The sequence below is a fragment of the Microtus pennsylvanicus genome, chromosome 4 (genome assembly GCF_037038515.1).
Source record: "Microtus pennsylvanicus isolate mMicPen1 chromosome 4, mMicPen1.hap1, whole genome shotgun sequence".
NCBI classification, from domain to species: domain Eukaryota; kingdom Metazoa; phylum Chordata; class Mammalia; order Rodentia; family Cricetidae; genus Microtus; species Microtus pennsylvanicus.
In genome coordinates this window covers 27,449,774-27,477,531 of record NC_134582.1, presented here as the reverse complement: position 1 = coordinate 27,477,531, position 27,758 = coordinate 27,449,774, and the positions used below count along the sequence as shown (strand labels likewise).

At 41.7% G+C, this 27,758-nt stretch overlaps 1 protein-coding gene across 1 annotated transcript in view; it reads left to right on the top strand.

The window, feature by feature from the left end:
- The window catches only part of Ccdc192 (coiled-coil domain containing 192), a 190,416-nt gene that overhangs the window by 47,670 nt on the left and 114,988 nt on the right, over positions 1-27,758 (top strand). The window contains exons 4-5 of the mRNA XM_075970836.1: positions 12,826-12,957; positions 14,991-15,047. Coding sequence (XP_075826951.1) covers positions 12,826-12,957; positions 14,991-15,047 — 189 coding nt within the window. The remainder of the gene's footprint in view (positions 1-12,825; positions 12,958-14,990; positions 15,048-27,758) is intronic.

Here is a 27,758-nt window from a genome sequence, read left to right as displayed (position 1 = left end):
ATATGCATCATATTACATGGGAACATCTTGGGCAATATGCATGCACACATATGCACAGACAGACAGACACACACATATACATATATATGCAAACCTGTGTGTATGTTTGAATAAGAATGGATTCTAAGGGCTAATATGTTTGGATACTTGATCAACAACTAAATGAACTGCTTAGAAACGATTGGGAGGTGAGGTCTTGTGTAGGAGGAGGTATGTCACTTTTAGTTTTCAAAAACCCACACCATTCACAGGGTCTCTCTCTGAATGGCCTCCTGCTTGTGGATCAGGCTATCAGCTCTCAGTTAACTATTTCAGCACCATGCCTGCCTGCTGCCATAATCCCTGACATGATTCTCATGGACTGAACTCTAGAACTGTAAACCCCATTAAACTCTCTTCTATGAGTGGCCTTAATCATGGCGTCTCATCCCAGCAGTAGAAAAGGAGGGAATGGGAGTGTGCAGGTGTGCATGTGGGCATGAAGTTAAGATTGTGCTTCTGCCACTTTCTGACTCCAGTCTCATAGTGACCTATGACTGTGAATCACGGTGTTCATGGCTTAGAAGAAACAACCTTAGAACACCTGACTTGGGTGCAATTCATGATGACAGCGCATCTTCTTAACCATAAAGACTAATCGAGTAGAGAAAAGACGACTTAAGATGCCAAGGAGATGCCAAAGATGCCTTTTTCAATTTTTCCTGGAACATGAATAGTCTTGCTACTGAGTCTATGGGTAGCATCCCTGCTGTGTAAAGACAGCTTGTTTCTACTGGGAAACGATGAGGCCAGCACAGGCCCCGCTCTATGACGTATAAACAGAAAGGAAGAAGATACATTAGTTCCTATTGAGTTTGTAGTTGACACCTGACACTCCAGTAGTATAAATCAGTTCTGTGTCTCTTAAAAAAGGGAATGTGATTGTAAGGACAATATGAATGAAGCTTGTTTCAAGAAGTTTGAGTGGACAAGAAATGGAATAATTGAAGGGAGAGTTCAATGAGATTGTTTATTTGTGGGAATTATTATAATTTCATATGCTGAACAGAATCTTCTAGAGAGGATAACGCAGAAGATGGAGAGTGGATTTGGTTGTTTCAGAGCAGAAAACAGCAGGAGCAAAAGCTCTGTGATGGGAAGAGATAATAAAATTAAAGCCGAGTGAAAATATGGCCTTTGGAGGTAGGAAGACTACCTCTTCTGTGGATTCATTATGGATGATTTTCACAAAGCAAAACCCAGGTTAACAATGTAACAAGCCTGGCTGTCATCTCACTTAAGAGCGAGGCCAGAGGCAGGAAGCACCGGAGATAGTTATCTCAGTCAGGCAAGAGGTTTCACCCAAGAGTGTGAGTACCGCTCACCTCTGCCTTGCCCCCTTCTGTAGGCTAGCTGTGCCACCTTGGAGGGCACCTGCAACATTGCAAAGCATCACACATGGGTAAGAACACCCTGGAACAGAGTCTCCAAAACTCTGGTAAGGTTCTTCTCTTTGAGCTTCAGGTGTCTCTATTGTATTCTACAGCCATTTCTAAAACAGTCTCTTATACCTGAGAGTCAGGCAAACATGGCAGCTTAATTCATACATGATTCATGTGCTTGGGCTGGGCAAAGCCAAGCTCCTTTACACGTGTGTTCTGCCTGATGCTGGTTGGGCTTTGGGTCAAAAGATAAACAGGGAAAAGGCTATGAGAAGCAAAGGATTATTTTGATCCTTTGTATTTGGTCATAGAATTTTACAATTTGTGGTTTGTAGCATATAATATGGTCTACTATAGAGAAAGTTCTAGAGGATGCTGGGAAGAATGCCTGTTCCATTTGTGCTGGGTGAAACACTGTCTTTATGTCCGCCGGTACAATGTAGCTCGAGGTCTCTTGGTTGGTCTTAGTTTTGATGACTGATCTGGAAATGAGAGCAGCCTATTGAAATCCTCCGTCACTGGATACCAGGACCACCCTGACATCTTGTGTCCAACAGTGTTTGCTTATGAAAGTGAGATTTGAAATTTGCTGCATATGCACTTGCAGCTGTGATAGCTTCTCGGTGAACTGTTCACCTCCTTATTGTAGAGTGGTCCTTCTTAATCTCTTGTGACTCGTTTTGGTTTGAGGTTGTTTTATCAGATGTCTGAATAGCCACGCAAACTGGTTTTCAGCTACTACTCACCCGAAGATTGCTTTCCATCCTTCGGCTCTCAGCCACTGAGTTTCCGGATCAGTGAGATCTGTTTCTTGGAGACAACAGATAGTTGGATTTAGTTTTTTTTTTTTATCTTGTCGCCAATCTGCTTATTTTTCCTGGTGACTTCAGGCCATTTACATTTATTATTGAGAGATGCTTGTTGATTACTGCAATGTTTGCTTGCTTCCTTATTAGATTATTGTTTGTTCCTTATTTCTTTTCTATTAATGGGGGTTTGTTGGACTTGATGGAGTCCTATCTGTCCTTCCCTTGTTTTTCAGGGTGAGTGAGGAACATTCATTGAGAGGCAGAGTAACTGCACCATGCTCTCTTTGTCCACCTATTCCTCTCCTTCCCTGGATCCATGGGATTAGCACTGCCTCTTCCTCTGTACAGCAGCATCCTTTTAAGTAGCTTCTGGTTACTGCTGTGTTGGCTTGGTGGTCAGGAACTGTCTTAGTTTGTGCTTCTATTGACATGACTTTGTGTTTTCATCAATTCTAAAAGATAGCTTTGCTTGATAAAACAACCATGGTTGACTAATTTATATTCAGAGCTCAACACACACACACACACACACACACACACACACACACACACACACACACATTCCATGCTTGCATGCTTTTTAGAGTTGTTGAGGAGAGTTCTGATGTTTTTTTGAGAAATGGTTCACTGCACTGATTATTTTTGGTCAACTTTACACAGGTAAGAGTCTTGCAGGAAGAGGTAACCTCAATTAAAAAACTGTTTTTGACTGGTCTGTAGGTAAGCCTGTGAGGCATTTTTGGATTAATGATTGATGTGGGAAGACCTAGCTTGCTGTGGGCAGTGTCTCCCCTGGGCTGATGGTCTTTGGGTTCTATAAGAAAGAAGACTGAGTAAGCCATGGGGAGTAAGCCAGCAATCTGCTTTCCTCCATGGTCTCTGCATTAGCTCCTGCCTGGAATTCCTACCTCTAGGTTCCTGCCTTGAGTTCCTGTCATGTTTTTTTCTGAGTTGTGTTGGTCACAGTGTGTTTACCATAGCAGGAGAAAGCCCAAGACATGCATTTAGTATTAGCTGCTAAGTCTGAGATCTTGAACATTAATTGGTACATTATCGTCAAATAATTATGTATCCTTGCTTATTTAGCAGTTGATTCATTTTGAGTTGATTTCTGGGTAGATTGTGGTCAGGGGTCCAACATTAGATTTTTGCATGAGATTACCTAGTTGTCCTAACCATTTGTTTAAGGGACTCTTCTTAATAATTCTTCTTGACATACCGGATAAAAATCTCTTAGATTGTTGGGTTTAACTCTGTTTCATCTGTTCACATGTCTGTCCTTGTTGCAATCAGACACTGTGTTCCTTATTGCAGATTTGTGTAAGCTCTGAAATTGGGAGTTATGAGTCCTACAACGTTGTTCTTCTGTGAGATAATTTTGAATATCTTGAGTTCCTTGGTACCCGTAAGAATTAAACAATTGACTTGTTCATTCTGAAATAAATTTTGTAATTTTAATAGTGGTTACATTTAATCTATAAAGGGAGCCGGCACCTTAACAGTATTAAATTTTTTAATCTATGAACATTGGCCATCTTTCCATGTTCTTAGATCTTCTTTAACTTCTTTCAGTAGCATTTTGTAATTTCAGTGTACCAGTCTTTTACCACCTTGGTTAAATTTATTACTAGGTAGCATTTTCAGTATTCTATTATAAATTGAGTTTTTAAAAATTTCTTATTTCAGTTGTGTATTTCTCATTGTTTTAATTGTATGGTTTGCCTTTTCACTAACCTTGCCAAACCACAATTTCTCTCTTAAATACTGCTGTGGTTGCTTCACACGTTTCTGTACCCCTGGTTGGTTCATTTATAATGTTCTAATCTTCTTGATGAAATGATACTTTTGTTAATTAACATCCAATGACTTTCTTTGTTTGTAATAATAATAAGTTAAACTGATACTATGTAAAACATCTAATGACATTTATTTGGTGTGCATTTATGTGTGTGTGCCACAGTTTGCTTGAAGTCAGAGGAAAACTTGTGGAAGTTAGTTTTCTCCTTCCTATAGGTGGGCTCTGGGGTTAGAACTCATGTCCTAATGCTTGGCAGTGGGTACTTTTACTCACCAAGATATCTCACAGACTCATAGTAGTAAGCTGTGCCTTCTCATCTGTTTTATTTGGTATTAATGTACTCACTCAAGCTACCTTAGCTATTGTTTGCAGACAGTACTGTTTCTTTCACTTTTTGCCTGTATCAAGCCAGTCTGCTGTAGGCAGCACACTGTTTGATCACATCTCTTTTTAGTCTTTTTCCCTTAATTGGAAGGTTGTATCCATTTATACTTACAGGGTTATGAGTTGTAGCATGAATAATAAAAAGCCAGAGACAGATTTTAGGTTCAGAAAAACAAAGCAGCCAAACCACTAGAGAAATACATCTTTACCAAGGCTGGGCAATGGCAGACTAAGCAGACCAAGCAGACTAAGCCTTTCTCTCCTCCCATTTTTATTCCGTCTAGTACTAGGATTAAAGGTGTGAGCCACCACCACCTGGATTTGTTTCAACATTGATCTTGTGTAGCCCAGATTAAGCTTGAACTCACAGAGATCCATCTGGCTCTGTCTCCCAAATCCTGGGATTAAAGGTGTGTGGCCCCACTGCCTGACCTCTAGTGGCTTAGCTTTGCCCTTCTGATCTTTAGGCAAGCTTTACTTATTAAAATACAAATAAAATATCTCTATAATGAGTAATGAAATATGCATTTCAGTTACCTAGTTGTGTTGTAGGAAAGCCACTTGTTTAAATAATCACACATAAACCATATTATTTACAATACTATTTGACCAATAGCTTAAGCATATTTCTGGCTAACTCATATATCTTAATTTAACTCATTTCTATTAATCTGTGTATCAGCACGTGGCCATGGATTACCAGATAAAGTTCCATCCGGCATCTGTCTTTGGTGGGGCTACATAGGAGAGCCACTTGTTTGTTTCCTGGCTTCCCAGGCCCGAAATAGTCACTCAGAAACTATATTACTTAAATCGCTGCTTGGCCCATTAGTTCTAGATTCTTATTGGCCAACTCTTACATCTAAATTTAACCCATTATTCTTGCCTATGTTAGCCATCTAACTTGGTACCTTTATCAATGAGGCGTTCTCATCTTGTTTCCTCTGTGGCTGGGTGACTCCTGCAGACAGCAACTTTCCTCTTCCAAGAATTTTCCTGTTTTCGTCTCCCCACCTCTACTTCCTGCCTGTTCTCCCACCCCTACTTTCTACCTGGCTACTGACCAATCAGCATTTTATTAAAATACAAGAAACAAATCTTTACAGGTGTTGTAGGAGGATACTTGTTCCTTTCAGGCTGCTCAGGCCCAAAATAATGCCACAGAAACCATATTATTTGCAATACCGTATGGCCAATAGCTTAAGCATATTTCTGGCTAACTCATATCTTAAATTAACCCATCTCTATTAATCTGTGTATTACCATGAGGCTGTGGCTTACTGGGTAAAGTTCTGGTGTCTTTCTCCAGTCCGACTACATGGCTTCCTCTCTGACTCTGCCCTTCTTCTCCCAGCATTCAGTTTAGTTTTACCCTCCTAGCTCTGTTCTACCCTATCAGGCCAAGCCAGTTTCTTTAGTAACCAATGGTATTCAGCATGCAGAGGGGAATCCCACATCAACAGAGTACAAGATCATTGTCCCACAGCACCACTGTTTATGTATTTTATGACTTTTTTGTGCTTTATTTCTGTGTGTCGAAATTTTCTAGTGAAACATTTGATTCTCTCTTATAGTTTGTTATTCTCTTATATATGTTCATTTTCCCCCAAAATAGGAAAATTTAGTTATTCCACCTGATAGCATCCCATAGGCCACTAGAAATTCTCTCTCTCTCTCTCTCTCTCTCTCTCTCTCTCTCTCTCTCTTCTCCTGTCAGATAATCCTAATGCCCCATTACATACAATTATCATATAATGTAGGCCCTTTACCCATAGAATCCATATGTAAAATCCTGAAACTCTATTTTGTAGTATTTGTGGGGTATGGCCTTTGGGATGCAGTTAAGTTTAGATGATGTCATTGGAATGCCCATGGTGGCATTACTACTCCTATAAGGGGAGAAAGAGACAAGAAATCTTTTCCTCTCACCATGTGAGTCTCTAGCAGAAAGACGGCAGAGGAAGAATGTCTTTACCACTGAATAAACTGGGACCTTGATTTTAGACTCCACAACAGTGACATACAAATGCTTAAGACACTCAGTTTACAGTATATGCTATCACAATTTAAAAAAAATGACTGACAGAAGTTGGTGTCATGAAATAGAGAGTGGAACAGGTTGACAGCTCCATAGGTAAAAGTGCCACCAAGCCTGATGACTGTAAGTTTGTTCTCTAGAACTTACGTGGTGGAGGGAGAGAAGGGAATTCTACTGGTCTCCTTCTAAGCTCTATGTGCATACTGTGGTTGTTTGAAAACAAAATGGCCATAAACAGGACTGGCACTATTAGGAACTGTGACTTTGTTGAAGTAGGTGTGCTCTTGTTAGAGGAAGAGTGTTACTGTGGAGGCCAGCTTTGAGATCTCACATATGCTCAAACCATGTTAGTGTCTCAGACATCTTCCTGTTTCTGCAAGATATAGGACTTCAGCTACTTCTCTAGCATCATGTCTTCTTACATGCTGCCATGTCCCACTATGATGATAATGGACTGAACCCCTGAACTGTAAGCAAGTCACCTCATTAAATGTTTTCCTTTGTAAGAGTTGCCCTATTCACAGTGTCTCTTTACATCAACAGAAACCCTACCCCTACACTCATATCCAGACATAAAATAAATAAATGGAAATTTTAAAATGCTTTTGATTTATTTATTTTTGCTTTATATATATGGGAGTTTTGCCTTTATCTATATTTGTGCACTGCATGGATGTAGTGCCCATAGAGTGCAAAAGAATGTGTGAGGTCCCCTGGAGTTATGGAGAGTTGTGAGCTGCCATTGGAGTGCTTAAAATTGAACTCGGGTCATCTGGAAGTGCAGCCAGTGCTTTTAATTGCTGAGCCATGGATCTTGCTCTTAAAAATGTTTAAAGAAAAACAATGGGATGCTGTTATAGTAGGTACCTAAAACATAGAAAATATTTGGAGCTCAGTAATAGGTAGAGGCTTGGAAATCTATAGGGAAATGCTTATTGAGTGGACATTACATTGGAAGGGCATAGATCAGGGACCAAGCACTTACCTGGTGTACACAAGGTTCAGTTAGATCCCTGTACTGGAGAGGGTGCGGTTATTATTGTGAAATGACTACCAGCAGTAATCTGATGAGAACTGAGAAAGAAAGGCAGGGAGCCAAAGAGAAAGCCTCCATCTTCTCAGAGAAGATACATCCTATGAATATCAACAAGGAGTCTTACAAGGTCACAGGAAAAAAAGACAGACACGGTATTTACACTGAAGGAAAGATGATCCTGGCTGAATGTGTTCACAGCCTGATGTGAGAAACATAAGACATGTCAGTGATGAAGCTGGACATTTGGCTGAAAAGAGTTCCAAATATTTAAGGAGCAGATAAGAAGATAAGCAAGTTGAAAAATATAATTGCTAAGCAAATAACAGAAAGTTCTCAGCTTATTTACATTAAAGAGAATGCCAAGGGTATTATCACAAAACTGTCTTTTAAGGAGATAGTTATGAGTGTGAGCCACAGACCTACTCAGCACCCTTAACAGGAACACCAAGAGTTTCCACTACAAGAGCTGGAGATGGGATGGGATGAACTGAGGGCCTCTGGTTTCTTAGGTTCCAGAAGATGATCAGTTCTGCACATGCAAATGGTTGTCCTTAGTCTCAATGAGCCAAACAAGCTATGGTGTGGGGTCATCTGAAACCAGGGAGGTGCAAGCGAGCACAGCAGAATCCTAAGAACAAGACTCATGTGGTAGAATTCTGAAAGTCTGGCACCTATGCAGCAGACCCCTGGAGATGAAACTTCTAGTCAGCAGAGTCCTGGGGGTATGACCCATACTGTACAGGGCTATAACGGATCAAGCACTGGCCAACAAAACCAAATCACATCAGAGAATACTTCTCAAGCCTTATAGGCGCATAGAATCATCTTTCTTTCCTCATGTCTCCTTTGTAGAATGGGAATGTTCCTCTTATGCCTCTTTGATCACTATAGTTTGGAAGCATATGAATTGTTTGGTTTCCCAGCTGGAAAATAACAATACCTCTAGACGAACTGTCTTACTGATAGAGGATAGTTTGATGAAATTTGACTTTAGACTTTGAAGCTGGAGGTTGTGTAAGCTAAGACTTTGGGGGCTGTTGAGATTAGATGTATTTGTGGGTAAGCACAACATGAATTTGAGGACGAATCCATGCGGAATGCTAAAGACTGAATGTGTCCTGAGTATATATGTTCAGGTCCTAAACCCTGGGGGAACAATTAGTTCTAGAGATAATCATGAAGCTAAAGTATCTAGAGTGACATGCTTTTCTTATAGGAGATAGAAGAGACCGGGAATTCATATAGTCCATAGTGCTCATTGTTTTAAGCATGTAGACTGTGGTAGATGTTATGTCCATCTGAGTTGACAGAAAGAACTCCCTTCTGGCCTTCGGACAATCTTCTAGCTTGAACCGCATTACTAGTAGATTTTCACTAAAGCAACTCTTGAATTTCTGTTTCGCTCCCTTTTATAATCTTTTTGATATTTCCTGTTTACTTACACATCATTCCCCCAATTTCCCTTACAGTGTTCTTGTTTGTTTGTTTGGTTGGTTAGTTGGTTTGTTCTTACCTCTGAACACATTTAAAATTGTAAGATTTGTTGTTGTTGTTTGAAAGTCTAAGATTCATTCTCTAGGATTCCATACAAAGATTGCTGTTACAAATGAGCTTTTTGTTTCCCCTAAAGAAAAAAGTCTTATTGTATTTCAATGGATAGTAGTTTTATTGAGAACTGGACACACCAACTACTGCAATTTTGGGAGCAGTGAGTCCCCAGATCCTGAATTTCTTGTAATCCCCTGATCTGAGTGCCTACAGCTGCTCTGAGCAGGAGACCTTCAGGAGTTCCTGATGGCAGGAGAGTGGTTTCTGGTGGGTTTGCCTGGGGCGTGGCTATCTCTATATAATCTGCCCCTGAACACAATAAAGGGGGCATTCTTGGGGAATTCAAGGATGACCTGTGTCGCTGTCTCTCTGTGTGTGTCTATGTATTTTAACCTCCAGCCCCCTTGCCCAAAGCTCGCTAACTGGGTGCCAGTGCACAGAGCGCAGACACAGGGGCGCGGTGCCCGGCATTGCAATGTAGAAATTCTAGATCCAGATCCTACCTTTCACTCCTCAAAACAGGTGATATCACCCACTGAAGACAGTTATCCATTGTGATTGTTCCTTGTAGCGGTTTGTAGATATGTGGTCACTGATGTCCCGTCACTACTTCTGTAGTTAGCCTGTGATGATAGAGATTTTCTTGGATATCGATATTTTTCTTCATCAAGGACTTTTCTACAACCAGAAAGTGTTTTTCTGGACTCTCAAAGACATCAATGACTGATTCTGGCATTTCTTGCAAGCTCTATTGCTATTTGTATCAAAATTAATTTCTGGAGCCTCCCATCTGTCATCCTCTAATTTTAATATGACTTAAATATGACTCTAAAACACGTCACTATCTTTTCTTGACTATCAATATGGTACTTTGGGTGTGGTTTATCTCTGACTTCTCACGTGCCTGGTTTACCTGATGTTTGTAGGATGGGTATAATATGTTTATTTCTGGTAAATAAGAGAACACCCCAGGCCAGCCTGGTTTACAAGAGCTGGTTCCAGTACAGGCTCCAAAGCTACAGAGAAACCCTGTCTCGAAAAACTAAAAGAGAACACCCCAAATCAAAGTTCAGCCTGGTTGAAAGTTAACCAACAGTCTGTAAAATGGGAATAAGAGCAGCATAAACTTCTTGAGGAATTAAACTGAGATGCTGGAATAAATTAAAAATAAAAGGTTTTTCAGACTGTCTGCTTTATGGTAATTCTATGATAAATATGAACAATTATTGACATAGTTATTCATTATTTATTCATCTGTACAATTCCCTCTTGATTCGTAGTTATCTTTAAATTCTCTACCTTTCTAGTTAAAATGTAAAGGATGTTTTTGAAGGTAAGAATAATGTTTTCATTTTTAATCTATTTCTTTTTAATTTTCTTTCTTTTTTCTTTTCCTTTCTTTCTTTTTCTTTTTCTTTGTTTTTGGCTTTTCAAGACAGGGTTTCTCTGTAGCTTTGGAGCCTGTCCTGGAACTGACTATTGTAGACCAGGCTGGCCTTGAATTCAGAGATTCATCTGCTTCTGTCACCCCCTCCCCCCGCCGAGTGCTGGGATTAAAGCTGTGCACCACCACCACCCGGCTATCTTCTATTTCTTACATATAACAACAAACTTTTTTCTGCAGCAAATGAGTAAATAAATACTTGTTGAATAAAGGGATAAAGACTCTCTAAATAGAAAATAGGTCAACAAGAAAAGCAAGCAAGCAGGAACAAGATATTTTATAGATAAGAAAGGATATGGAAATAAAATGCATCCAACTGAGAAAAAATAGTTCCATAAATAAAGGTTTTCTCTGATAATGGCGATAAATTAACAAGCCAAATGCAATTTAGAGAGAGAGAGAGAGAGAGAGAGAGAGAGAGAGAGAGAGAGAGAGAGAGAACTCACACCCTTCCTTCTAAGACTCAGATCATTATAGAAGAAGGGACAGTAAGAATGTTAAGGGCCAGTGGCAAGTGAGCACAGGGAAGCAATGTTTTCTAGATACAATAAGGCAGTTACACATATGAACTCCCAACAGCTAAATTTGCATGAACAAAACGTGTCCAAGCTCAAGCCAGATGAAATCCCAGAATGTTGGGGGTGGGACACGAAATCCCATCGCTACCTAAGGAGCTAGCTTCTGGGGAGGGAAAGCTAATTGTCCTTAAGGGTGTGGCCCATTGTATGTCCAGCAAGCTCCCTTGGAAGGCCATATCTCCAAAAGTATATAAGCACACCAGTTGGATTTGATGGATATTTTAAGAAATAATGAATGAGGACACAAAATTGCACGAGGCATAGAAACAGGTATGGATCTAGGAGGAGATGGGAAGGAAAGAAATAAATAGGATCAAAATCCAGTGTTAGAAATGCTCAAAGAATAACAAAAATGCTCTTAAAACTCAAATGAATGCTTACTGTGATTAGAAGCAAAAGAATAATGAGAATAATAATACTCAGTCCTTAATATCTTGCAGATGTCCTTCTGGGTGTTGCTCTTTTATAAATGCACTTAATTTTCAAACCCTGCATATTAAGTAATATTCCCCTACTGTTGGTGTAAAAGGAAATGAAGCCCAGAGAGGCTGAGTAAGTTGCCCAAATCACTTAGCAGAGCTGAGATTTTGCCCTAAAGGCTTTGCCTCGGAGTCCACATGATGAACTATTCTACTCTAGTAAGACTGAAGTGGGTCCAGAGAAGCCCAACAACATTCACAAGCCACCATGTGCCCAAGACTCAACTTTGCTAGTGGCCATAAAAGCATATTGGGCCTCCACAAACACTTCGAATGGAGAGGTATCACCAACAGTTATTAGAGTGTGCATTTCCTCTGGTCCTGGGTATACACCGACGGGACTCCAACACGTGGCATGGTGACTGCGTTGAGTGACAGCTAGCAGACTTCTTAAATGAGTGATTGGGTAGATAGACTGGGGGGACCAGTGCGTGGTGTAAGGTGTGCTAGTATTTGCTTTCAGACTGCCTTCTTCATACCACGAACTATCCAAAAACACCGATTTTCCAGACAAAAATAAAAAAGAGTAACTTTTGCAGAAACATCCAGGGTAATGTGAAAGAGATTCTCTGAGGTAATCTATGCTTTGAAGATCACCAGGGAGTGGCAGCAAACACAAAATTCTCCAAACCTTCCGGTGACCCTCAGGAGTGCTGCTGAGCTCAGAGACAGCACAACGAGCTGTGAGAGAAATGAAGAAGCAGTCAGGGGACTGCCGAGGGACGAGGGTCATCACAGCCCCCTCCTTCAAGAGGGATCTGAATAGTTGAACCAACACAAAGGGATATTTTGGTTGTGCTTTTGCATGGATCTGGCTTTAATCAGAGTTTCACTTGAAACACTTAACTTCCAACATTCCCTTCTGCCTCCAACACTGTTAGTCTTATGGTAAAGTGTTAAAGTGAGTGAGAAACCGCACACTTGGTGACGTGCTGTAGACTCCGAAGAGTTAAGTTTCAAGAATTATACATGACTACAAGTTGGGTTTCAGCGGCAGTTGTACCAGCCAGGGGACCTCAGAACACAGCGGAGGTGAGCGCTGAGACCCCGACAGACAGAAATGTCTCCTTGCATTGTTCCTGTGCTCTTACCTCTCTTACCCATGTTAGACATGGTGAAGTCACCAATATTCCCTTTTTTCATTTGTCATGTGTAGAAAATGCCACAGAAGCTCTCGACAGGAAAGTGTAGCAGACATTAGTGGGAGACAATTCCTTCCTAAACTGACCTTTTAAAGGAAGCCTTTAAAGTACCACCAAACTTGGCGTCCTTACAAAAACATGTCTTTAGCTTACAGCCTCCGAAGAAGCAAAACTGCAGCTGCTTGAGAAAGTTTCCTTGCTGGAGAAAAGACTGCAGGCTGTGAGCCAGAGGAGCGCTGGAGGAGAGTCCTATGAAAACATGGTGCTTGAGAAAGACAAGGTACATAGAGGAAAGGTCGTGTTTGGGGAGTGACTTAACCACATGTGACAAGTCTGGAAGCCATGGCTGGGTGGAAGGTCCCCAGGGCTGGGCCTGTCCCTTGGTGGTGATGAAACAGACACTTAGAAGCAGTTTTTACTAAAAGTGTTGACTAACTAAAAGCATAGGGGGAACCTGACACCTGCCTTCTTCATTCTCTGCCTGTTTCTGGCTGGAGACACGGAGATAAGACATTGTCTAAACCTAGAGTCACCTAAGATTCCAGAAGACCAAACCCTGGGAGGAAAAGCAGATCCGCCCCAGATGAGGGCAATTGTCCGCAAGGGTGAGGCTGCATTCTACAATGAACAAGTCAATGTAGTAGAGGACCACCATGCAGGACAGAGCCAGCTGAGAGCTGAGGAAATGATGGACCAGCGCCGTTTGGGTCACATCTTGGCCCAGTACTTAACTGTGCAGAGTTCTTGCCTTCTAGTTTCATGTTGGTGATCCAAAGATTGGACTTGGGGGCCACTGGGCCCCTATATTTGTTCCTCTTCCCAATAAGGTCATATTAAGTAAACATCTCCTTTCTCTTTTCTTTACCAATGTTTCTCTAATTGTTTTATTGGAATAGGGGCCTGGGCCTAGCTTATTGGGAGCTCCAGAGCTCAAGCCTTTAACCTAAAATCTCTGGTAACAGTAGAGATTTGGCTTGGCATGTACACAGGTCTGAGTTCCATCCTTAACACTGCAAAAAAAAATTAAGCTCACATTTGAGTTTATGGGGGTGAATACAGCATTTACATTTGGTGAAGGTAACTTCTTTTCCTGATGAACATTCACAGATTAAAATTTTTGTTACACTTGAAGATTTTTATAAAATTTTTAATAATGTATCTTTTGGGGAAATGTTAACTGCATGGTCTATTTATTTTGTACATGGTGTAAACTGTACACATATTTCTTGGTTTTCAGGGTTGGAATTGATGAAGGACTTATTTCTGTTTAATTAACAATAGATTTTAAAATTTGACATATTGTCTTAGTTAGGGTTACTATTGCTGTGATAAACACCATGACCGAAAGCAAGTTGGGGAGCAAAGGGTTTATTTGGCTTTCACTTCAGCATTGCTATTCTTTGTTGAAGGAAGTCAGGACAGGAACTCAAACAGGGCAAGGTTCTGGAGGCCGGAGTCAACACAGAAACCATGGAGGAATATTTGCTTACTGGCTTGCTCCCCATGCCTTTCTCAACCTGCTTTTATACCCATAACTGCCAACCTAGGGATGACACTTCCCAGAATGCAACTGGGCCTTCCTCCATCAATCATGAATTAAGAAAATGTTTGACAGTTAATTCTTAGGGAGACATTTTCTCAGCTAAGGGTTCCTCCTTTCAAATAACTCTAGCTTGTGTCAAGTTGACAAAAAACTATCCAGCACACATATTTTTAATTTATAAAGTGATGGACACACACACACACACACACACACACACATAAGCTCACTAACATTAACCTCATCACCTCAAGCTATCATTTTTTCCTGACCATTTCCTGGCAGTTAACATATTTGTGCTTTGCCCTCAGGCTTTCTCATAGACAGAGAAATGACCTCTTTCTTTAGTACAGATGGTCTCAACACCCAGCTAAGACCTGGATGCTGTCAGTCAGTAGATTGAGAGCAGGCACACATTTGCCTCTGGGATACTTGGAAGAGTTAGACATTGCTCTCTAAATCCTTCTCTCTTTTTTAAAATTGTTTTTGTTGAGCTATATGTTTTTCTCTGCTCCCCTACTTTCCTCCCCCTCCCCTTCTACCTTCTCCCATGATCCCCATGCTCCCAATTTACTTAGGAGATCTTGTCTTTTTCTACCTCTCAGGTAGATTGGATCCATGTATATCTCTCTTAGGGTCCTCTTTGTTGTCTAGGCTCTGGGGTTATGAATTCTAGGCAGGTTTTTTTTTTGCTTTATGTCCAAAAGCCACTTATGAATGAGTACATATGATATTTGTCTTTCTGGGTCTGGCTAAACCCTTCTCTTTTCCAGTGCATTGAGAAGCTGCAGGCTGAAGTAAAAGCTTCCCAGGAGAAACTTACAGCCCATGTAAGTGTTCCCCCATTTTTTTTGATCCCATGATTCATAGCACTGTAATCCTGAATATGAACAGAAATTTGTCAGAAGTCATAAATGAAGTTTATCCACTGTAAAGTTAAAATGCAATATTTTTAGAAATTCTCCATAAGTAAAGTTCATATTCTTGCAGATGCTTAAAATGAAAAAAAATGTGCTTTTCTATATGGTCAGATGGTTTAACCATCTGATGGCGCATCGAAAGAGCACTGAACATAGAAAAGGATGCCAGGAAAGCCAGAGAAGAGACTGGAGTGGCCGTCAGTGATGATACATGGAACTTGGATCTGAGACAAAGATCCTGAAACTTTAGTTCATGCCAGAGACCCCTGGAAAGTTTCAAAGGCAAGCCGCCCAGAGGCGCCCTTTGCTGGGTGCTTAGGCCTCAGGTGATACCAATGCTCCCAGCCTCTGAGCCAGTCTAGAGCAGCACATGCTATGTATACTCATTTGCCTCAGTCTTGTGCTGTTTGGGAAAGCAGCCCTACATCAGAGTGCATGGGTGTCCAGTTGCTCCTTTAACATCTTGATGAAGGTCTCATGAATTTCTGGAGCAAATTCATTTGCCCTTTAGCCCATGTCTGTGCCGAGAAGCAATGAGCACCAACAGACAGGATACCCTTGTGCGCTTGTGTCCATGAATCAGGCACCTAGCTGCTCCTGAGAATATTAACGCCCCTGACACCTTCAGCATGTCTCCAGAGCTCGTTGTGCTTGTAGCATCTCCACATCCATCTGGGCTGCACGGGCTAACCTTGATAAAGGATATGGCCAGCCCTGCCAAATGGCCCTTCTCAACAGCACCAAGTTCCTCAGACCCAGCTCAGAATGCAAGCAGAAAAGACCCTAAGATAATGAATTCTCGTGACCACCCCGCTGACTATGTGAGGAGGAGCTGACTTTGGAAAATCTTTTTTAATTGTCTCATCTTTCTGTGCTGAAGAAAAAAAAAAGTCTTATGTGTTAGGACAGACCTTTTAATCCTTAAACTCCGTCTTTTTCTGATCTTGGGTACTGATTTGTCCCACAATGGAAACGAATGTGCCGACATTTGTGGCGTTGTGACCGTTCTAACAGAAACCTGGCAGACTAGCTCAACACTCTGTCGCAGATGTTCCTCCGCCGGCTGCCCTGAGGGTGCCAGATAATGACTGCAGAGGGAGGAAGAAGGCTCCTATTAATCTGTCACCTACATCCCTGTGCAAGGAGGAAGACAGATGCACTCCCCAGATTCTGATACTATCTTCCAAGTCTCCCCACGATGGGCTGATTTTAAAGCTCCCTGCAGCTGGTGTGTTGGGGAAACCCCTGTGGTATCTACTTCTGTCCCCTAACTCCAGAGTGTCTGCCCCCACCATGCTGCTATTGTCCTAGGCTCCTCTGAACTGGGGCTGGTCTTTTGTATAGGGTTTCTAGATTTTTCTAAAGTAAGTTGTCTGGTAGCTAGGATTCAACATCCCAGTTTGTATTCATCAAGGCTTTTCTTTAATTTTTCAAGAAAGTTTAAATGGAAACTATTAATAATAGTATTTATTGAGTTGGTTGTGTGTCTTCCTATCGAATCAGTTTCAAATTCTTATATAACCTAACAAGCCAGACATTATTTCTCAGGTTAAAAGACTGAATCTTTAAAAGGTTAGATTACTTTTTATACTTCATGATTTTGCCATCCCAACTGAGTGTCTTTCCAGATTCCTGTCTCTGTACGCTCTCTGTCTCTGAGGTGTCAGAGGTCCTGTAAAGTGTGACTTCCAATGTCCCTTCCTCTTTCCATGCCCTGGAAGCGAATGATCCCGGAACAGCGCTTCAGCTCACAGTCCTAGCATCTCCTATGCAGATGACAACCACCTCCATCTCCTTCAAGTTCCTTCTGTCTTAATCATCCTGTGATGATAACCCCTAAACAATTTTAATGTGCATTTCTTCAAACATTATCCCTGGAGAAAACCTTCAGCAGGGCTCTACCACCACCTCAGAAAAGAAAAAAGTGTGTGTTGGGGCAGAGGGTGCAATGGGGCTGGAAACAACACAAAGCGGGTTTGTTTGCTTTATAAATAAGCCATGCACAGCTAGTCTCTCGATGTGTTCATCCATAAGGACCATTTTACAGCACATAGCTGTGGCGATACTTGCATCTAACATCAAATTAAAGCCGTGTTTCCTTGTGACCTAGCATCATGCTGCTCTCTCCAGATCAGCAAGCCAGATTTGTCATCTTCCTTGTCTGTATTTTGAGTACATCCCTCTCTTTCATTCCTCAGCCGTGGTGGCTAATGGACACTACTAGACTGTTCTAGAGATCAACTAAAAAGCAGTCTTAAAACCCTAATCTCTACCTTCATCCCTATGTAGTCAGCTGTGATGCTCTGTGCCTAGATCTGTGTTTCCTGACTTCTGCACCTGCTACTTCACTATGCTACCACCTCCCTATCCTTTTCTGACCATTATATAGTTTAGCTATTGTAAATGGTCCCAAATAATTAACATGAAAATTTAGAGCATTCTACTGTCTCTCTCCTGGGACAAAGTAGCCCATTTGTTTTAGGTGCATAGGGTTTAGACAGCTGAGACGAGAAAGGATAAAATCTATGTATAAATACTTAAGTGAGGGCTACATGCATAGCTCAGAGTACTTGCTTGGTATGCTTGAAGCATGAGGTTTAAGCTCTAAGATAAGAGGGGATAGAGAGACAGAGGAAAGGAAAAGAAAGGAAAAAGGGAAGGGAAGGGTGACTGATTTAAATCGAGCATAGAAAAGAAAATTAAATGGAAGAGACTCTGACGGTGAGAATGAGATCTATGAGCGAAGAGAAGGGCTTAAGGAACTAAGATTGTGGTAACAGAACTTTGTAGATAGAGTGAAGGTTCTTCTGGGAGGAAAATGGAAAGATCTTGAGATTTCTGAGAACTCTGAAGATTAAGAAATAAATAATAGGGGAGAGGGACAAGAAGAGTTTCTCTGTGTTATCAACTTCAGCCTCTCTAGGCATTTAAGGGTCCCATTAAAGACTAGACTTCCTATTGTACTGTAACTTCCTTAAATGTACACTTGTACAAATTAGCCACTGTGCTGGGCAATTTTATGTCACCTTGATACAAGCTAAAGTCATCCCAGAGGAGGAAACCTTAATTGAGAAATATCTCCATAAGACCTGGTTATCGGCAAGCCTGTAGGACATTTTCTTAATCAGTGATTGATGGGGAAGGGCCCAGTCCATCGTGGGTGATAACACCCCTAGGCTGGTGGTCCTGAGTCCTGTGGGAAAACAGGTTGAGCAAGCTGTAAGGAACAAGTCAGTAAGCAGCACTCCTCCATGGCCTCTGTATCAGCTCCTGACTCCAGGTCCCTGCCCTGTTTGAGTTCCTGTTCTGACTTCCTTGGATGATGAACAATAATGTGGAGCCAAATAACCCTTTCCTCTCTAAGTTTCTTTTGGTCATGGTGTTTCATGTTACAGCAATACTAACTCTAACAAAGTCAACTACCTAATGGTTTTCCGGTTTCCCAAAGACCATCCTGAATGGTGCTTGCAAACACAGCCCTTGTCCTATCTCATCTCTTCTTTATTCTTCTTAGTTTCTGACTGATTCTACTAACAAAATGAAACTCCATTTTTACTTGTATTTACAGTACCAAGTGGTTTTGGAGCGTGTCATCAATGGGGGCTTGGGCAACAAGTTGTCAGACATTGGCATATCAAAATCTATGGTACAGGAAAGGAACCGCTCAGACCCTGTGTAGCCGTGTGAACCCCTTTCCTACCTCACCTCCATTATGTACCTGTGACCCTCCCTGGAAGTGTGCCATACTGTTTTATCTCTAGTAACTTTGCTTATTATTCCTTTGCATATGGAACACCTGTCTGACTATCCAGTTGGCCATGTTTTTCTCATTCTTGATCAAGTAGCTAGTTGAAGGAAGTTTTCTCTCACTAAAAAGTCATCTGTCTTTTATTGGTATTTTTCACTCCATGGCACTGTGAACCCATGATGGACTAGCCTCATGTGGTGAGCATTTTCTCCAAACCTGGGTTCTCGGGGAGCAGAGCACAGGCTTGTTTTTGTCTCCCTCGAAAACTCTTTGCTGCCTTGTGCAGATTTGAATGAAATGGCTTAAGGCGGAGAGAGGGAAACAAGAGGAGCAGTGGTGGGAGGCAAGGGAACCCATTGCATGTATTCTTTCGTGCGTACAGTGCAGCTTTAGCTGCGTGTGTTTCCCTATGTGTGGAGTGAAAACAGAAGGAGTCTACTTCAAGGAAGAGTCTACTTCAGTGACAGAGATAAAGGGGAGAGCCGCAGGGGGAGGGAGCAGGCACAGTGACATGTGTGAAGATATCACTATAAAAGCCATTATTTTGTATTCTCATTTAAAAACCAATAAAGCAAGGAATGGCAACAGTCAAATTAAAGTGAAGTTTACTTTGATGTTTACAGCTACAGACTTTGTGTTTCAAGATAAACAATTTGTGGAGACAGCTGTAGTCCTTAAAGATGCCAGTTACGTACCGTGTTAGTTCAGTCTGAGGCTAGTCCTGTCAGGTAAAATGTATGCTGGTCACTTTTCTGTTGATATGATGAAACACCACGAGCAAGGAAACTTACAGAGGTTTGTTTGAGCTTATGGTTCCAGAGGGATAAGAGTTCATGATGGCAGAAGGAGGCATGGCAACTGGAACAGGCAGGGTGGCAGGATCAGAAACTGAGGGCTCACACCTTCAACTGCAAGCACCAAGCAGGGAAAGCAAACTAAAAATGCAGGATTTTTTAAACTCTCAGAATCTGCCCCCAGTGAGGCCGCATCTCCTTAACCTACCCACAGTGTCACCATCTAGAGACCAAGTATTCAAATGCCCAGGACTGGGGGGGGAGGGACGTTTATCATTCAAACCACCACAAAAGACAAAGGAGAAAAGATAATAATTGCCTGTAGTAGAAGTTGAATTAAAAACACACAAAACATAGTTAAGATAAATTCCTACTACAGGTGGAGAAATACACTGAATGAGTTATCCTAATATGAACTATAACAACTTATTGTCTGGACTTATTCAGATCAGTCAGAAAGAAACCAATAGGGGAATTACATTTTTATATAACTAAACTGACACCTATAAAATAGAAAACTATACAAACCTTTAATATTTCTGTTACCACTTGTAATATTTTGAAGTTTAAAATCTTGCCCCACTAACTTTACCGTTCCTCAAAACAGCTTACAGTTTTAAATGTTTTTAAAGATTATTTTTTCCCCCAGTGCACATGTGAGGACTCAGACTGGGCCACCCACAGAACTAAGCTGCCCTGGCCAATCTTTTCATTCTCTATTCCGTGGTTACTTAACAGCTTAGCGACCTACACAAGCTAAAACAAATCCTTGAAGTGATGGTTTATAGTCATGTGAAGATAGTTGTTTAAGTTATAATGACTTGAATTAAGACTAGATATTTTAAGAGGGGGGGGGAAACCCTTTATAAATGAATACCTTCCAAGTGGTTGAATTCATTTTTTGTTGAACTTTAGTCTTTGGAGGTATAGTGCTTTGTTTGCCTGCCTGTACAATAGCCTTTGTGTCTTCTACCCCACTGTACCCTCATCCCAGTGGTCATCTTTTCTCTTGGTGTCTAGTTATCCATAAGACCTACCCAGGACTCAGCATCCTGTTAATCTTCAATGGAGCGCTTTCAAAGTAGAAATATGGATAATTGAGCGGTAGGCATTCAAGTATTTCTATTTTTTATGGCATCATGTATGTCTAAAATACTTCAGAATAAGCCTAACAGTCAAAACCATCCCAATAAATAAATCATTCCAATGAACCATGAAGCCTTCTTCAATCTGTAGGATAGGTGATTGTATGCTGAAACCAGACTCTCAGAAGCCAGTTTCATAGGATGCTCAGGGTCAGAAGCTGAGGGTAGGAGATCCTGCACATGGGTAGGTCCAACCTTGGCATTCCTGAAAGTTTTTTCTAAGAGTTTGGTTGAACTTCTTTCCCTACAGAAAAGCTGTTGGTGTGTTAAACTTTTGGAATTAAAGCTCTATGGAAGCTCCAGTTTGTTCATGTGTAGTTTCTTCCTACCCTAAAGCTCTAGCCCACCTGTTGGTTACTCTTTCCCCATCCTGGTCACTTTCTTAGGGTTTGTTTTGTTTTCCTTTGACCTTAGACATCCATGAACACCCTTCCCCAAGTCATACCCAGATTTCCTTTATGGTTGAGTCTTTCTCGCCGTATGCAGTCTGGAGGGGTGGAGGTGGTCTGTCATTCAGAATATTTTTTATTTGCTTTTAACTTGAGATAAGCCTACCTGCGAAACTGCAAGGAATCTGCATTTTGATTTGGATGATGCAGAAGGATAACAGTGGATGGATTCCGACTGTGGTACCCAGGCCCTATGCCAGCGGTTGATACTGCCTGGACTAGAACTGTTTGTAGACCTTTTTCTCTGAACCAGGTTCCTGCTGCTTTCAGGAGCCCCCAGGATCTCCCCCCAACACCCTCAGGCACAATCTCACTTTATTTAATTTGGTCAGAGTCAGATTAAATCAGCGGAAACAGAATCATATTGCTTACGTTAGCTCAGTGATTTTCGCAGTGAGTTGGAAGTATTAGTATCACATTGGGAGTTGTTTGAAAAGTGTATTTTGAGGTCCCAATTCCATATCCCAATTCAGAAGTTTTAGGGGTGGAAATACCACAGTGGAAGGTTGTAGAAGCCCCTAGGTAGTTCTGGCGCTGGTAACCCTGACCAAGCTATGGTCAGCTGGAGTTCTCCATCCTGGCCAGCACTGTCTTTGACTACACAGCGCTGCTGACTCTCCTGCCACTGAGAATCTGCTCCAAGGCCCGCGTCCTAACATGGCAAGCACCAAGGCTGCAGCACAGCTCAGCACATCGATTTGTTCAGGTGATAAACCAAAAAAGGCATGATCTTCCTGCCCCTCCCCTGCTCCCCACACTTCTGCCTGCTCTTGTATCATCGCTGCATTCCCGGAGCTTGTCATGACTAATTCTGCTGTCACGTGACAGGAATGAACCCTTTGGAGTCACTAACAGTACGGTTTCCTAGTGCTGCTACCCACATTATGTCATGTCTTTTCCACAACAGTCCTGGGAGGTGCTCCTCCTCCATCAGATAGGGCAAGTGAGAGCCGAAGATGCTAGGATCTTTTCTCTCAAAGACTGCCCGGTAGCTGTTCTGTGTCTAGGGTACCGATTTCTAAGATGGGTCCCATTCCATTTTAGAACTTCTGCTGCACGTGCCACCAATAAAGCGCTGCTTATGATGTCTGCATGTTACATATTCTTCGGATCTTACAGTGGAACTAATCAGTCTGAGAGAGCTTGGCAGATGTCTCTTAGAGTGTCTTACTTGGAGCCAATGAGGGAGGAGAAAATTCCTTTCCAATAGAGTATCTGAGGCCCTTTTTAAAGATTATATATATATATATATATATATATATATATATATATATATAACCTAATGGAAAATTTCTCCGCAGCTGTTTATGGGCAGAACCACATAATACTGACAGTTTGCACCTAGAATAAATGGAGGAAAAAGTGCTGCCTGTGCTGGGTGTAGTGTAATTATTCTCCACTTGGCTTTCCTTGGCTGGATTGTCTATACTACATCATAAGTCAGCCACCCATTTTAAACATTGTATGGTTAGTCCATGGCTTGTCTTCATTATACTTGATTTGGAGAATTGGGAAATGAGGTACTAGTGGAGGTTTTCCAGCTGGTGAGAGTTGTTGCCAGATAACCTCCGAGGGCTTGGGAAGGAAGTGTGTCTGAACTGTCGCTGCACACAGCACCATCTCCTGACACCCTCCCCATGCCGGCTGACACCCAGGGGTTGGAAGGTTTGGAATTCACTAAGGATTTCCCCTGGGTTCAGAACAAGACTTTCCTCTACTCCCCTCTCATTTTTCTGCCCCTCCTTCAGGAAGGAGCTGTTTCTGTCTGAGTTTCTCCTTTGGCTTTGAGATTTTTCTTTAGGTTTTATTCTACACTACTAGATGAGTTCTCCAGGGCCTAGATCGCAGTCATAGTCATGTGTTACATTTAATATGAACTTGAAAATGACAATAATAAATAAGTCTTTCTGTTTTATAGTAAATTATCCAAGAAAGAGTAAAAATATGTATTGTTTTGTCCCGTTTCCAAAGGAAAGAAACAAATATCTGGATTTAAATCTAACACAGCCTAGTACTTTATGAGCATTTAGTTTCAACTGCTCTCTTGATATAATTTTATAGTTAGTAAATCTAGCTGCAATGTTTAACTGTATTTACTCATTTTAAATCTAATTTCCACAAAGGATTTGAGATGACCCATAAAGCATGTGTGAAGTAACTGTTCTTTAAAAGTCAGTAAATAATAATAATTGAAACCATACATTAAAGGGCCATATCCTAGAAAATTAGAATGTGTTTGGGGAAGTCATAACTTACCACATAGTATATTTATAACAAAAATGTGGATCAGATATTTCTCATAGCCAAAGTCAAGACAAAGAAAATGGTTCCACAAGCAATTCTTACTGTATTAGGGAGGGGAAGATATTATCGTTTATTTTCTAGTAAGGTAGTTCTGAAATGAGATTTGGGCAAACTATCCTACAGACAATAGTGAGAGAGAAACAGAAAGAACCTATGAACAATATCAGACCAGCAGACATAGTAATAGTAATGGATTTTGGATGGCTGCTCGTGCAGTTTCCAACAGCAGAAGGCCAGCTCACTGTATGTGAATAAAGTTCTTTCTTTATGGTAATTACAGTGTAGCTACTTTGCGTATGATTTTAATCCACAGTCATTTGTGATAATCCAGCAGGCAGGCTTTCCTGCAGTCCAAACTCAAGCAAAGAATGCACAAGATGGAAGGTAGCCAGAGAGTCATGTTTGCTGAGAAGGCGCCTGACTTCACACACACAGAATAAAGCCAGGCAGCTAGGTCATCCAGTTTTTCAGAAGATGAAAATCCAGCCCTCTTCATGAAGTCTTCTCATTTGTAACTAATTCAAAGGAAACAGAGCAGCGTGTGTGGTAAGCAAAGCCTACTAGGTGAACTAGGTAGCAGCTGTAGCTCAGATTTGAAATCCAGGCAGGTACTTTAGTGCATCTGCTCCATTGTAGGAAAGGTGCTCTTTGCAGGCAGCAAGAATGTGTGGTACTTGCAGCTGGGGGCTCCGTGTATTTTATCACAGTCTTTTCAGGTACTCATTTGTTAGTTGGAATAATGGATGTCACTACTTGGTGGTAGACTGAAGAATCCTCCCTTCAACCTGCAGGACCCAAGGTCACTTTGGGGTCGTCTTCTTTAGGGTCCAGACAGTCAGGCCTAATATCTGCTTAGGCCTTTCAGGAAGTGGAACCTCTCACCTCTGCTTACAGCCCAGTTGTTAGAACTCAGTCGTAAGGCACTGTGACTACAGGGAATTCTGGGAAAGAAGAGCTGGCAGTAGACCAGGAAGAAAGTGAGGTTATACATGTCAATGAGCAACTGCCCTGTCTGCATTTAAGTCATTCTCTGAACGAGGACTGATAGTTCTTCACATCTTTGGCTCCATGGTAGAGTGCATTAAAATTGCATTATTATTATGAAACCAAGTAAGAATTAAGATCGAAATTTATGCAATAAATACCATACAATCAAGAGCTATGCATGAGACTATACGCAATACCTCCAAATATCTATTTTGATTCCAAGGGACAAGAACATTGCTTTTTTTGCATTGGTGTGTGTGTGTGTGTGTGTGTGTGTGTGTGTGTGTGTGTGTGTGTGTGCAGGAGTGCTCGTGAGTGTGAAAGTAAGAGGCTGGTATCAGATTGATTACTCTCTAACCTGATTTTTCAGACAGGGTCTCCATCTGAACCCGAGGCTCACTGATACAGCCAGACTGGTTGGCCAGTGAGCTCTAGGAATCCTCTTGCCTCTGCCTCCCTAGTGCTGAGTTGATTGGTGTAGACCACCGCCCTCAGCTCTTTCGCATGGATGCCGGGGACTGAACTCTGCCTGTCTAGATGCCATACTTGTGTGGTGGACACTTTACCAACTGAGCTGTCTCTACAGTCCTCTCTTTTCTTGTTTAAGGACAAGATAAAATTCAGCTCAGCCCCACTATTAGCTGAAAGTTTGGTCTGAGTCATTTAATTAGAAGAATACTCCTCTCTCGTCTCCATGATGGGTCTATCATCCCTTGGCCTAGGAGAAGGCAGCTTCCATCAGAGAAGAGCTTGTTGTTACCAGTAAGTGCTTAGTACCAATTAGTCCTTAAATCCAATAGCCATGATGCTAACAGTCATTGACAACATCTGGAGACAACAGAGGTGAGCATAATATGCTCCCAAAACTTCCCCTCACACTGCCCGTATACTTCATACACTCTTGGTCCACCCCAGTTAACTAAGGACTTTCTGAAATTATTTATTATCACTGTGTATACATGTTCATGTTTTTTGTGTGGATATGCACATATTAAAACCCATAACATGCATGCAGAAGCCAGAGGACGACATTTTCATATTGGTTCTTTCTGCCACTTTTATGTGGGCTCTGGGCTTGAACTCAGACCATCACACTGGCACAGCAAGTGCTTTCTGGCTGAGCTATCTCTGCACACCTCGTTTTTTTAAAATGCTACACCATAAATCCCACTTGATAAAACATATCCCCCCTCTAAGTACTCAAAGCAAATGCCAGAGTCTAAAGCCCAGCCCTTCCCTTTACCAGCTGTGTAAAGGTAGCGGCATTGAATATATATCATTCTAGATATGGCCTGGTGGTTAAATGAGTTACTTTATGGAAGCCTGCACCAGCGTGTGCAAGACAGGTATGAGTCTTGCATAAAGATGTGCTAAAAGCAAAAGCAGACACAACCACCAACTGACCCATGACAATAAGCATGGAAACGACTAGTAAATATTCCCTAATTGGTTCAGTGGTGAGCTTTAATGTATGTGTGACCCATCTACATACCGGAACCCGGATTAAATGAGATGACAGGAGGGAAGGGATTAACAGTAGCACCTGCTTGGGACTCAGCCAACACTTGTCGCTATTGGCATTGCTTCTACTGGGGTGCCCGGCCTTCTTCATCACTCACAATATGTGCTTTGACATTGCCTAGCACTTTATAAACATTTATTTTTCAGTATCAGATTCTATGATATGGGGTTTAGCTCTTAATTGCTTCACTGTTTTCAAAATAAATCATGTCCCTGTGTTGAGCTCAAGCAATTACTCATACTTTGTGCGCATGAGGGGATAGTGTAGGAGGCGGCTCCCTGCCTGCCAGAGCCGGCACAGAGGAATTAGCTGGGCGCTTCTGCTCACCTTCACTTGAGTGAGAATACGCTGATTGTGTTAGGCAGTTGCCAGCGCCACAGGGAATGGAAAACTACTGCTGAGGTGGTTTGCAACTGGAAAAGATCATCTTTGATGCTCAGGGGCAGTTCTGGAATGCTCTAAGTCCTTCCTGCCTAGCCTTCCCCAGTCATTGCTTTCTCAGCCCCCTGGAGAATGTCATCCAACCTGTTTCTCTCCCATTCTAACTTGACCCCAATAAACAACTGTCCCTACTGGGAATGTTTATGACGTATATTCCCTCAGCCCGGGGCTAAATGATTGCAGCTGACTTTGCCAAAGTTTCTTTAACTCCACTGTGAGATGTCTGGAGACATCTGAGGGTGAGAAATGCCAATGCCAGGACAGGGTTGGGGAGCTGGATGGTACCGCTTTTTTGTGTGATGCTTTTGATGTTACTCTTTACTCTCCTAATTTCAGTACTGAAAGAATTCAGATTAACCCGGTGTTATTGTCTAGTCTCTCAAATTCTCACCCAGCAATTCCAGAGTGAAAGAACCTACAATCTACAACCAAGAGACCTCAGAATGGTTGTGAATTAATTTGTTTTTAAAAGTAAATTTTAGTATCTAGAAACCATAGAAGATGTCAAACCCTCATTTTGCCTGGTGAAACAGGAAGTTGCTTCCAGTTTTAAATATTCATTTAAGCAATTGCTTAAGCGCAGATATTTATTATTTTTAGTGTTTCTAATATAAATAGATCTATCTTTTGTCCATTCTCTTCCCTGGGTTTTATGTGCCATAAAGCCCTACATTAAGCCTACTGCAGGATGGGAGGGAAACTGAGGGGGCTGGGAGCGTTCTCTTGCACTTCCTAGATAAAGGATTTGTTGTAATCTTGGAATCTATAACAAAAACAAGCAACCAAATAAGTAAATATGTTGGACTGACTTGTCTGCACCAAGGTGATTTCTCAAATGATGATGCCCAGGTCATAGAACTGACAAGTGGTTTAGACACAAGTCATCTTCAGATTTCCGGATTCAGAAACCTCCACAGTATCTCATGCTCCCCCACTCTTCACCAAGTGCCGGGGTAGTGCAGGAGGAACTGGGGGGACTTGAACTTCCCCTAGAAAGGACACAAGCAAATCACAGAATTCCAGGAAAAGGCAATGGAATGTGAACCCAAAAGAAATGTTTATTAATTGTTCACGCTTCAGCCTTTTCTGCTGATCCTAACAAGACCACTTCTCCTGCTTCAGGCTTAGTGGGTGCAGGGAGATTTGGCTATGAACGGTTACTGTCTGTCCTCTTGAAAAAAAAGCATTTAAGAAGAAGGATTGGGAGGAGGAGCAGGGAGGAGGCCAGACT